Genomic DNA, 13,570 nt, shown 5'->3' with positions numbered 1-13,570 from the left:
CGATCACAGCGGCTTTGGGACTCGGCCTGGTTCACGAGGAGCAGGTGACTTGGGAACGAGCCGACTCAGAAGCTCTCAATCACCAACGCTTCGCAGCACGAAGAGCACATCCTCGTGCTCAGGACCCCCTTCTCGGGGGGGACAACATTGGAAGACACTTGTCACATTTCCGTGAGTCTCTTGCTTTGCAGTGTGAACGTGTTTCTCTCCTTCAAGGCTCACCCAGACAGGGCCCTGGAACGTTCACTCTCCTGGTAAACACTCTGAATGCAGCCCTTACTTTTCCTCTTAAAAATGGGGAACAAAGAATTGAACTCCCAGTCCGAGCTCTTCAGACCCCCACACACGTGTGTTCCAGGCATTACGCGTCCTTTAGTGTAGCTCGAGCTAGCACCAACTTTATACATTTGTGTCATTTATTACAAGTGGTTTTATTCTTAACATTAAAAAAATAGATAAAAACCTCCTCAAAATCATTTTTCCAGATTTTAAAAAGAACACAGCAGGAGGCTGCTAATCAAACGCAGGAGACAGGAACAGAACTGGGGGTGTTAACGGGGGGGCCAGGATGAGCAGGACGACATGGGGAGGGGAGGATGCTGGCGGGCGCGGGCTCGGGCGTGTGCGAGGCTGAGCGCAGACTGCACGGCGCGCACAGCCCTTCAAGGATTCAGAGGGCACTTCGGGACCTGAAGGTGCCTCCGGCTCATCCGTAAGAATGTGTGTCAGCCTGTGTCCCGGGACGCAGCCGGCAGGGGCGGCCGGGGTGGGGGGTGTATCTGCGGGTCTGATCACCTGAAGCTCCGCGGGGCTGCCTGCATCCGCACCCGGGCTGAGCAGAAGGCTTCGGGCCTAAGCGTCCTACTTCTTTACAGAGCATACGATTATTTTCTAAATTAACACTCCAGCAGAGGACATGTTAAAGTCTATCCAGATAAAAAAATTAAGTTGGTGGTGGCTGAGACCCCCAGAAGCCACTTACTGTCCCTCCATCCTGGTAAAGGGAACATTGAATCAAGGACAAGCGCCACCTCCTCCTAGGACCCTGGCGTCCGGCTTTGGCTAGAAATGTGCCCCTCAAACCTGTGCGCATACGGATCGCCAGGGGATCCCGTCACAGAGCCCCAGTCCTGAGGTCTGCACTGGGGCCTGGGGGTCTGCACTTCTGACAAGCCCCAGGTCACAATGGTGGAGGGTATCTCGGGTCATACAGGGGAGCAGCGAGGGGCGGAACGTGCACCTTCTGGAAATTCCCCAGCTCCCAGCATCTGTGGCTCAAACCACGGGTCCCTGAAAGCTCAGGGGAAGTGGTGCTCACAGTTGAAGAAGTCAGGCTGTGCCCCCACCTGGAGGGACGTTCTCACTGGGGCGTTATAAACAAGGATGTGAAAACCGGAGTTCAAGGCTCTAGACATTTCTCCTCCAAGGTTTTCCTAAAATGGTAGACCTTCAAACAGCGCTCTTAGCCATGGATTAAAAAAGAAAACAAAATCTTTCCTATTGCAGAGTTTAACCATCTAACTTCCATGTCTAAAATTACCTTTTCTTTCTCCTTTCATACATATTTTATATATATATACATTTTACCAAATTTCATTTAGCAAGAATGCGATTTTGATATACATTTACTGCAAAATATAGGTTATTTGTTTCTAAATTATGGTCAAAATTTGTCTCCTGAAGGGAAGTTAGGGTAACTTGAAACACCAAATAAAATTGATTTCTTTCAAAGATCATTATAATTAGCCATTGTTTGGGTGCTGACAGTTGTTATAAAAGTTTTCAAAATTCCTCCAAGTAGATTCAGGCATTCTATTTACAGTAGTATTCATGTTATTAATTTGCATGGATAATCTGTTTTGATTTGCAAGACATAAAATCCTAAGAGAATTCTAAATTAGTTGAATTTTACCCAATGTTCATAGCAGTGCTACATACAATAGCCAAGACATGGAAGCAATCTAAATGTCCACCAACAGAGGACTGGATAAAGAAGTTGTGGTATATTTATTTATACAATGGAATACTACTCAGCCATAAAAAATAAAATAATGCCATTTGCAGCAACATGGATGGACTTATTCTAAGTGAAGTAAGCCAGAAAGAGAAAGAAAAATACCATATGATATCATTAATGTGGAATCTAAAAAAAAGAAAAAGAGACACTAATGAACTCATCTACAAAACAGAAACAGATTCACAGTAAACAATTTTATGGTTACTGGAGGAAAAGGGGTGGGAAGGGATAAATTTGGGAATTTGACATTTGCAAACTATGTATAAAAATAGATTAAAAAACAAATTTCTTCCATATGGCACAGGGAACTATATTCAATATCTTATAATAATCTTTAATGAAAAAGAATATGAAAATGAATATATGTGAGTATGTGCATGATTGTGACATTCTGCTGTACACAAATTGCCACAATGCAATTCACTGTACTTCAAAACAATGTTTTTAATAAATAAATTAGTTGAATTTTAAATTAGAGGTTTTCATATACATTAAATATTTAAATCAAATAAACATTTCTGTTTGGGTTTAGTTGGGTCATTATTTTGATGTTTTTTTTTTAATTTCAATCATTTAAAATACAGATTCAGCTTTATTTATAATAGGACTCAATGTGTGTTGTATGAAGTAATTACATGTCAAGTTATAATTTATTTTGTGTACCTGAGTTTGTTTCTGTGTCAGCAAGTATGGTTCATTTCAGCTAAATGGTTTGCTTTCATATTACACAGCTTATACAAAAATTGTCTTGAAATGTTCATCTTGCTTATAAGAATATTTCTCAATTCACAATAATTTTAGAAGTCATAACTTGACGCCTTGGGTAGGCATGTTGACACCCCCAGATACACACACACGTTCGCGCACACGAGCACACATGCACACACGCAGGACAGTCACCGTTGCTGCCACGCTGATGTCTCTCTGCCCTCTTCTGGCGGCTCCTAACTCTCCCCGCGCTAATTTTACACTTACCTCCCGTTAAGTGTTTTCTCCTCTCACAGAACTGTAGCTCAAAATACTTAATAAAGCAGCTGGACAGGTCGTTAAGCGTGGTCTTGGCATGTCCAAAGGCTTCCAGGATGCATGTGACCTGCAGCAAAGGGAGCATTTACTGAGCTACTCTTTTGTTTAAATAGAACTGGGCGGCGACAGCAAAGAGACAGGAGTACTCCGTGAGCCCAGAGGCTCCCCACTGTTCCCACAACTCAGCCCTGGATTTTAAGGTCACTCTTCCCTCAGCTGCAAACCACTAGCATCCTCCCTCTCAAATGGTAGCCAATGGTAACAAGATGATGACACACTGAGCACGTGACTCCCTCCCCTCAGAGTAAGTGGAGAATGATGACACCGTCTTCACACACACACCCCTCAGCACACGCCCTTTGGTCTTTGTAACCTGAACACTACAGGTACTCCTGCGGCTTTGGAGGGAGGGGTTAGAGTTAATCTAAGCAACTGTCAGAATTTCTTTTAGAAATAACAAATTCACTCAAACATTTGCTTATCACTTCTTTGGACCCCGTTTTCACTTTGCCACATACTCTTTCCCACCCGAGCCGCTGGGTAACCCTCCCCTGCCCTGTTTTTGCTTCGAGCCAACCATCCTCCCCGTAGGAGCAGGGGTAGGAACCCCAGGCGAAGCCCTCTGCCCCAGGGTCTCACGGCGACAAGCTCCCTGTCAGAGACGGGGAGTCACAGCTGGAAAGTGCCGTTGACGCAGCTCCTCGGGGCAACCTGGTATCTGAGACTCTTCCTTAACATATTTCCTTAGAAGTTGATTACAGAACAAATGTCATTTCCTCTCACAGTTGAGTGTGCCTGTGATAATGATGATGAATAAGCAATTCTCCCCAAAGTATGAAAGTCTGGATGGTTCAAAGGTTTTTTTCTGTATCTTTCAACTTACTGATACGTTAAGTGCAGTTCCCGCATCAGCCACAGAGGGGCACAATAATACCTCACTGATACACTGGGTGCTACTTGATAATTTCTGATGATAGTACTTCTGGAGAGCTTTATTCTAAACAATAAAAAACTCTGCTGTTACTTTTTAAACTTCCTGGATACTGCTCTAAAAAAGGTATTCAATTCACCTGCAAGTATTTCGTATTTTGAAAGATTATAAAACAACACTGATGCTAATCACAAATCAAAGTGCTAAACATTGTGGTAATGATGAAATAGATTAAACTGTCTGTTTTTGAAGTTTGAACTTTTGGAGAGAAACACTGACTCTTTACAGAAACCCTATGATTTAGGTCTTTTTATAATAACTTCATTTTAAAGATCATAACAGTGAGCTGATAGTAGTGAGGGCAGAAATGTTTCTGAAAAAAAATTGAAATAGTATTTATATAGGCCCTAGTTTTTGTTTTTTCCCCAATAATTTAATATAAAAAGATGGAAAATTAATAGTGTAATTATATCACATTTTAAACCTTTGTAATATTACATTAAATAGTGGTTTAAAAATTCATAAAAAGGAATAGAATAAAATGTTTAAAATATTTTTGCTTCTGGTTATATTGGTGTTGTATCTGATAGTATGTTAACTTTTTACGATTATAGAAAATGAATATGAAAGATAATTAATGGCACGTGGCCCAGCAGAAAGTACAGGGTAACGGTTCCACGCGTGTGCTCGGGGGTGAGAAGCTGCCACCCCCACAGTCCAGCTCCGCTAACGGCAAATTAGGCAACACTGAGCAAGTTTCATAAATTTCCAAACCTCATTTTCCTCTGTTCTTTCACTGGTTGTCAGAGTCAGGTGTACGAAGCACTCAGCCTGGTGCCTGGCACATGGTAAGTACTCAGCAAATAACAAGGGTTAATTTTGCTTTCGTCAGTAATAGCAGAGAACACTTAAGCATTTATACTGTACTTACTGTGTGCCAGAACTCTCTCTGTCCATCTGTATACGTGTGCGCAAACATGTGTGAATTATATGTAACTGAATATACACATAAATATGTAAGTATGTATATGCGTATATGTGTATATGTAGCTTCTTTTAATTCTCACAACATTTTATAGAAAAGAAGATTGACAGATTGAGTCAGTTTCCCAAGAGTGTGTATATAGTGAAGCTGGGACTGAAACCCAAGCCATCTCTTGCAGAATCGGCTGTGTTTAATCACTGTATCAAAATAACAATAAAGACATATTGGGCAGAAAACTAATATAAAACTAAAACCACTGGACAAAATATAAACACATGGCATTCTTTCATTGTGCTCTGCTGGTCCATAATCCAAGAGTAAAACACTGGTTACACTGAAAGAATCAGTTTTTTATCTGTAATTATCCACTTGGCCAATAGGTGGCACTAAACAAATATGTTGAGAGATGCAAAATTAATACTGTTCTGCTAACGTTAAAACGAAATCATGAGAATGTTGTGCGGTAATAAAACTTTAAGTAAAAGTATAGGCAAAGGGAAGTCAGTATATATTTCCTCAGTATTTACTGATTCACGTCTTTATTGCCATGATTTGTATCTAATTACATTGTAAATTTTTTCTATAAAATTTTAATAGTTCTGCCACTAACAGTGATGCGCTTTTACCCTGTTAGTGGTTAACCTACTGCATTTTCTCAAAGTAAAATCTTGTAACCTCCTCAATAAAAAATAATGGCTTAATCAAGCTGGCCCCATCACTCTGCTGCGTGAAAGCAGTTGCTCAAAAAACGTTTGTTTAAGTAACTTAAAAGAAATTGAACGCGTCTTACAGCCGAAACTCATTTGGGCAAGAATTAGTGAAGAGTTCCAGGCAATTGTTTTTTGTGCTTTTTTTTTTTTCCGCAAAAACATGATATTTATTTTCCAATAAACCTACTGCATGGAAAGTCCCTGCTTCCACAGTTTGAAATTCCCACACGAGGACAAGAACAACAGCCTCTTAACTGATCTCAGCTGTTCTGAGATTGTACAGGGAGACCAAGCCGAGTCTGCAGGGGCGGGACTCAAACCCCCGCCCCCGGGTGACGCGCACTCCGAAGCCCCCCGCAAAGCCAGGATGCCAGCCTACGGAGACTTTCAAGGCAGGACAAATGAAGTGTAAGATCAAAATCCAGAAATATCACAGCTGTGTGGCCCTTAAAATGTGTGTATTCCCGCATTAAAATGACCAAAACTCATCTCTGGCCCTCAGGGCGGGGCTCTGCGTCACCCTCTGCCACCAGCTCAGCCTCTCTCTGCAGCGCCCATCTCAACAGCATGGAACTTACAGACGGCCAGCTTCCTCCTAAATCCCCTCATTTTTGTGTTGTTGTTGTTTTTCCCCATACTCCAAATAGTAATCTCTGATTGATAAATCTTTAATGACGCCAGGGACGTCACCAGCAGGAACGCGTCCCCTGCTCCCGGGCGTGTCAGGATTCGCGCTGCAGACGCGCCCCTCGTGTCTTTCCCTTTGTGTCTCTGTGGCTTTTCTGCTATTCATTCTTTGGTAACTGCTCATCAGAATGGCCTTCAATGACTTTTTTCTCTAAGATCCAGGGCTAAATTGTTTGTTCTGGACTCAACCAGTATCTCCCAGTGGAAGATACCATGCGTCTGCTTGCACGTGGCATCACGTGGCAGTGTCACGCCCCGTGTCTGCCGTGTGGCACAGCAGAGGGTGTCTCACCATCTGACTCAGCTCACTCGCGTCCCTCCTCGCAGGGCTGCCTGGCGAACGGCCCTGCCCTCTTACCCTGCACGGGACTGAGAGCCTTGCACCATGGAGCTTTGCGTACCAAGGGTGTTCTTTTCTGCTCATCTCCTGAACATAATCTCTTTCATGCGGGAAGTAGCAGCCCACCTCTTAAATGTACACAATTGCACGGAACCCCAGTGATGCTACAAAGATTTACAGTCAATTCATAAATTTTTCCAATGTTCGTGTTTTAGTACAGCTTATTCACTTGGGTTTCTACGCAAAAGCTGCGGCTGGATAATTTTCAAGAACGTCTTGTCACTGAAGGGAATGCATGTGGACGATAATTTAAATGGAAACCAAAAATAGTATAACTGGCATGAAGTTTAAGACATACTCAAACCTGAGACTACAGATCACTTAGTTATGACGTCCTTAATTTGCCATGAGAAATAAACAAAACGAACAAATGAATTAGAAAGGGTCTTCCTTGAAATTTGCATTGACGTTATAACCTTGGTTCCCAGATGCTGATTGATTTGGAAGAGTTATGGCTATCTTACCCAAAGAAATGCAGCCTAGACTGCATTCACTTAAGCGAAAATGCAAAGTCAATTTACATGAAGTAATCTACAATGCATGTTAGAAAGCGCGTAGCCTGCTCTTCTTCAAAGGGTTGTTTTGATAAATGAGTGTTTCAGTCTCTAACTTACGTAGAGACTATTATTTCTGGGCACTACAATTAAGCCCATAGACCCTGTTATTTTATTAGTTAACCTGAGTCTATTTTATAACCGTGTTGATCTATAGATTCTCTAACCCTTAAGTGTCATTAGTCGGTATATTGCAATATCTGAACAAAGTCTCTGCTCTTCTTCCCAAGTTGACCCAAAATGATGAATTACTTTGAGCTGTGCTGCAGGGTTGTGAACTCAGTATAGAGCTCAAGCTTAATAAACTGTTACGAAATAAAGTCATCAGTGAACACACACGATTCCACAGACACATGCGGAACGGAGTGCTCATATATTCTTTGTAAAGCGAAAAATCTCCAGAATCAGGCATATGCTTGGGAATATGAGCAGATTTCATTTTAAGGCCTTCTTATTCAAAAGTAGAAAGTATAAGGACATAACATTTATCTGTAAATTAAATGTAAGCTCCTCTCATTTTTAAATGAGGAATCTGATAGTAAAATTCCCAGAATATTGCCACGTAAACACACTGAGGCAGAAATAACGGACCTGCAGCTACAAGATATAAAGGGCAGGTGGACACAAAAACAAGCAAAAATTACACAGCTTCCATCATGCGATGATAGGTTTCTAGATTGTTACTGTTTGGACTTTTAGATGGCATTGTTTTAGGGAATGCCCTGAGATTAACAGCAACTGTTTTTACTCCACTGCTACCAGACACTTTTAAATATAAAATTGATGAATGAAATGCAGGTGTCTGTCTGCAAAGAGGTGTGAGGCAAGGCCCATGCAGGGCAGATCCTGGAGGAGCAAGGCCTGTAAATCTAATATCATAATAATTGCAATGAGACTGCGGCATCCTATTTGCAAGACCTCACTTGAACTTCACACCGAGGGAGCGTGTACTGCTATAACTTGGCCTGCCGTGTGTGTAATTTTTTTTTTGTCAAGGAAATGATATAACAAGGGCATTTTCTTGAATGTCATGCAGAGTGTGTTGACTTATTTTTAACAAAACTTATATTCTTTTTATATACATAAGGAACTGAACATAATTTTGATACATAAATATAATGGGTTTTTGGCCCAAGGCAATGAAAATGAAAATTTTTGGATAAATATGACTTCCTTAATCTTGGCCAAAAAAAAAGATTATTTTTTACAAAAAGGAAGAGAGAAGATTCCCACTGTCTGAACTAACAGTAGGTTAAGACAGAGCCCAAGAACATGACTGCGGTTGTTCTGTAAATCACACACACACTCACCAGGACTTACCGGGTCCTGATGACATACAAATGGTCTGTCCGCCTTAAGTGTACGTGATTTCATTAGAGTCAGTGAGTCTGGGGAGCCTGGGGTAATTAAATGTTTCCGAGGTGTGAAAATAGTAGCTATTTTATTCTTGTGTTCATTCATTCAGCACATAGAATCGAGCTCCTGCCAGGACCAGGCTCCGCAGCAGTGTGTATGAATCAAGGCACAGGAACCCGGAAGCCACCTGAGACACCGGCTGAGTAAAGGAATAAGCCAATGAGACCCCACGGCCTGACGCGGGGGGGGGGACACGTGTTCAAAGGCGGCCTCAGCTAGAAGAGGAGAGCAGGGAAGTCGCGCTTCACGGTCAGAGGAGAAACCAGCTCCATCCTTGAGGGAACCCAGGTGCCCTTGGATGGGATCTCGAGGGAACAGAGTCAGGCTGGAACCGTGTGGAAACAAGAGAACCAGCCCACTCGCAGGCGCCTCCCTGAGCAACATGTCTGAGTTCCATCGTGTGAAATCTGGCCTTTCCCTTGGCTGCTGAAATAGGCTGTAATGGTTCCTCACTGACCCCAGACAGTATTTTAGGACCATGAAGTAGGCAAATAAGGTGTCTTCAAACAAAAGCAAGTGTTACTGCAGATAATTTAAAATTCTTCTGGCCTCCCCATATTCCCAACCCAAAGAGGAAACTTACGTGTTTAAATTTGGAATCGAACATAGGCCTGCTGGCGCCAGACCTACAGGTGAGGTGTCTTGTTATCTGTTTGCTGGCTTCGGACTTTCCAGATCCTCTTTCTCCACTAAAAGAAGACAGAGAAAACACAAGTTTATTGTTTTGGAGAACGTGGTAAAAAAATTAAACCAGAGATAATTCTCAGACGCAAAAAAAGTGAGGAAATGACATTAACAACTTTTAATGAGATTATGGTATCAGTTCAACTCTCCCATTCGATTCACTCAAGCAAAACATTTAGTAAATATATTCGACAGCATATATGTAGCATATGTGTGCTACACTGTATATACTCTACTGCCCTAAGTGTACTGTGAATAAATAAATGTGGGCGTGTGTGTTTGTATACACACACTACACTGTTTTAGATGCTGGGACTACAAATGAACATGATGCAATTTTCTGCCACCCAACATCCTACAGAGTAGAACCACACACGGTAGGTGGGTTATAGCAGAAAGGCCTCAGGCTGCAAAGAAAGACCCCCCACTAAGTGAGGTGGCCGCCAGGTGTCGGTCCTCCACATTGGAGACGCACGTGTGCCACAACCACAGGCGCTGGCCTCGTTAAACATTTCTGCATCTTCCAGGAAAAATGTTACATCTTCCTTGGAGAAGCCATCCTTCTGGGATTTCCTTCTTTCTTCAAAGAGCAATCAAGCATGCAGCTCCTAAAACTAAGCAGGTCAGATGGCAGGCGTGACCAGGTAGGTAACGTGCCTGGCTTTCAGCAGATCCTAAATCAGCCCGTTCCGTCTTGAGGTCCCTGTCAGTTTTGACAGTTCCTGTTTTCCATTTCCCTTTAATCAAGGAACAAGTACAGGCCACACTTGTTTATTTACAACGACGACACTTTTGGTGTTCCCCAGGCATACGTCCCCACTGATTTAATTTATCTAAATAGTAATTGTACTGCAGTCCTGAGACCAGACAATGCAGGGTTAACATAAAATTGCAACACAGTAATTATTTATGCCAAAGTAGTCGATATAAAATAAGGTTTTTACTGTATCCAGATGAAATACTCATAAAACCAATGTTTATTCATCTGATAGCCAAAAGTTGAAAATATATATAAAGCTTTTTCCTAGGGCTCTCTCAGGTTTCTCCCTTGAACATTCATTCTAATGGATTTGATTAAAAAGTGTTTGCCAGCAAAGAAACTGACATTTAATTCTCTTATGCACACCTCAAGTTGTTAATGGAAACTCCTATCCGCTCATCCGTGCCAGCTGTGAACATTTTAACCCCTTCAGAAAAACCACCTTAGCAGCCTCAGGCGAGCAGGTGACAGTGACCTGCATGAGAAAAGAACCCCTTTTTTGGGTTCAAAGACCTTTTCTTGTAACTTTCTAATTTCAGAGCAGAAGCAATTCAGATCTTTCATGACGGAAATTTAACTTCTACAATTACATTCACTGTTACAAAAACTGTTCCCCAGCAACGTAATGTGATATCTCACGCATCTTGTTTTTGTAGAGATTTGGCTTGAATTCACTCAGGGATCCATCCTTGAAAATATCATTTTACTTTTAAAAATATTGCTTGTTCTTTCAAATGAGCCTTACTGAGGGCCTCCCGTGTGCGGGAGTCTGTTTGGCTTTGGGGCAAAGAGGTGAAAAGATACTGCTTCTGGTGCCAGCGACTGGGGATGCTCTCAAGGAAACAGGAAGTACATAAATAGGGCGTAATTATAACGAGCAGGCGCAGCTAGCAGTGCACCCGCGGGTCAGGGGGCAGGTGCATCTCCTGAGAGAAGCCAGGGAAGACTTCCGGATAAGGTGGGAATCGAGCTCATTCTTGGAGAAGGGCCAGCCCAGAAGACAGTGCTTACCCAACAGGAAGCACTCCATCGACTTCCTGGGCATCTGAGCGACCTGAAATTGGGGTGAGTCTGGAGTGTCGGCAGACACGGAGACACAGGGGCCGGGAGGGCGTGGGGCTGACCTGGTGGTCGTGCGAGTCCCTCCCCCTCTCCCCACCGCTGCCCTCACTCTAGCATGACATACAGGGAAAACCATCAACTCGATCACATGCCTTTGACCACCTTATAAAATTCCCAAGTGACCACCACATTTTATTTAAACGTTGAGTAATTAAAAGGAAATAAACAAAAAGGAGAAATGGGTTTGATAGGCTTGGCTTCTTAGGATGACAGGGTAAAACTAAAAATCTTAGTTCCACGTGTTTGAGAAATATTTCTTGATCTGAAAATCCAAGTCTTTGATTAAACTAGAAGTTGACCAAAGATTTTGGGTGGTGCTGATTGATCGTGGAACCAGACAAAATCTGAAGCTCATTTGAACAGCCTTGTCTGTTAAATCTGCACATGGCAGAGAAAATCCCTACACTGCTTATTTCACAAGTTAGTTGTACGTTCAGCATGTGCCATTAATTTAGGTTTGCTCAGAATACTGGTAGGATAATGGATATTTGTCACACAAGCTCAAACAATTAATTAAAACATCCATCAAAGCCTTCAGAAAACTAAAGGTTAAAACAGAGGATGGTGAACTCCAAACACCCAGTTATACCCCAGGACAAAGATCTAAAAATTATTAAAAACTATTCCTCAAGTTGAAGCCTAGCGTGTTACTGAAGCCTATAGTTATGAACAAAATGAGAAATAAAATTAAAAATTGAAAATGAATTAAAAATTATCTGGCCTGGTAGTAAGTTATAAGTCATCTAGTCCAGGAATGTCTGAGTTTTGATCTCCAAATCTTAAATTATCCTTTGTAAATTCTAGTTATGGAATACAATGGACACTCAATAAATCAGCTTTAAACAATGTATGTAGTTGAATTCTAAATTCACTAGTTTTAGTGGATGAGTACAAATGCAGAAAGCCTTGTCTCAGTCAAGATCGTCCAGGAGGCAGAGAAATCACGTACGAACCCCTAAAAGAAGAAAAGCAATGGCTCAAGTAAAAACTCCTTGTGGTCATGGATTTGCTCTTCACTTCTTTAAACTTGAATGAAGAAATCTTTTTTTCAGAATGAGTGGTTGATACAGGGAATTATTAGCCTTTAAGAATGTCCCAAAGGAATGCTCATTCTGCAGCCCATTAACAAGCCCTACCAGAGGCACAGTCCTGTGAGCAGCACACGCCGAAATCACTGGGTTAAACAGGGGCAAACAGGCCTCTTCACTGGAAGGACGTGGTGGACACCATGAACCTGTATTAGGCAGGTTCTCAAAGGACGTGGATTCACTGGCTCCTCAGAGCTTCACTAAGGACCCAAATCTTTGACAAGAACTAAGCAAATTCAATGTGAATTTAGTTAGGTCCATGGTTTGTGGCCATCATTTTAAGGGAGGTTGGAGGATCTCTGAAAGCCTCCTTAGGTTGGGGGCACTGGGCAAGCCATGCACTGGGGTCTGGCTCTGAGCGTAGGTAAGATTCACCCCAGCTCAGAAGCCAGGCTGTTAGGCTCACATCCTGGACACACTGTTTACTTACTAGTTGTGAGTGTGCGATCCTGGACCCATTAGGTAACCCTTCTAATACTCAGTGTCTCACACATAAAAAGACAGTAATAATAGTAACAATAACAACACCTGTCTTCTAAGGTTACCAGAGCAAGGCCTTACACAAGGAAAGCGCCTAGTGGAGGGTGTGGCACTGACTATGTCCTCAATAAATATTAGTTGTTATTATTATCAACACTATTACACATTCCCATCTCCTGAGATTTAAAAAGTGTTTCCCTTTTGTCAAAGGAAGACCAGGAAACCCCATAAATAAAGCAGATAAAAACAGAGCTGCTTGAGTCAAGAATGCCTGGGTCCCTGGCCCCTGCCCCAGCGCCTCTCGGGTCCCTACCCCCACCCCAGAGCCTCTGGGGTCTCTACTCCCACCCCAACGCCTCTCAGGTCCCAGGGACACTTCAGAACAGGTGTGGCAACAACCCTTACTATTGTGAACACTAAAGTTTGAAACCCATCAATCTGACCCTCCAGGGAATTTTTGATCAAATTAGTAATGTGAAAGTATATAAATAAGTGCTTATTTAAATATTTAAATGCTCTGGGGTTCTTTCCAGGTTTCTCCATCTTTAAACTCTTTCATCTCACTTAGACTCAGGGTGCGCAGTGCTTCATTCACACGTGTAGTTTCCAACTGCTGCTACTGCCGGCGACCATGCGAGGCCGTGGGCACTTCCGGAAGGCTCGCCCTCGTGGGGGTTCGGCCTGACACAAAACACGATTCCCATGCAGCT

The 13,570-nt window shown here is 42.4% G+C and overlaps 1 protein-coding gene across 1 annotated transcript in view; it reads right to left on the bottom strand.

Moving 5' to 3' along the window:
• Positions 1 to 13,570, bottom strand: part of LOC140694373 (unconventional myosin-XVI-like) — a 272,327-nt gene that overhangs the window by 228,562 nt on the left and 30,195 nt on the right. Inside the window, exons 7-8 of the mRNA XM_072957644.1 lie at positions 9,310 to 9,415; positions 2,993 to 3,110 (exon numbers count right to left, since the gene is read on the bottom strand). Coding sequence (XP_072813745.1) covers positions 2,993 to 3,110; positions 9,310 to 9,415 — 224 coding nt within the window. The remainder of the gene's footprint in view (positions 1 to 2,992; positions 3,111 to 9,309; positions 9,416 to 13,570) is intronic.

Source organism: Vicugna pacos, unplaced genomic scaffold (assembly GCF_048564905.1).
Source record: "Vicugna pacos unplaced genomic scaffold, VicPac4 scaffold_21, whole genome shotgun sequence".
NCBI classification, from domain to species: domain Eukaryota; kingdom Metazoa; phylum Chordata; class Mammalia; order Artiodactyla; family Camelidae; genus Vicugna; species Vicugna pacos.
Note: the sequence above shows the minus strand (reverse complement) of the source record. Positions and strands in the feature narration are given on the sequence as shown.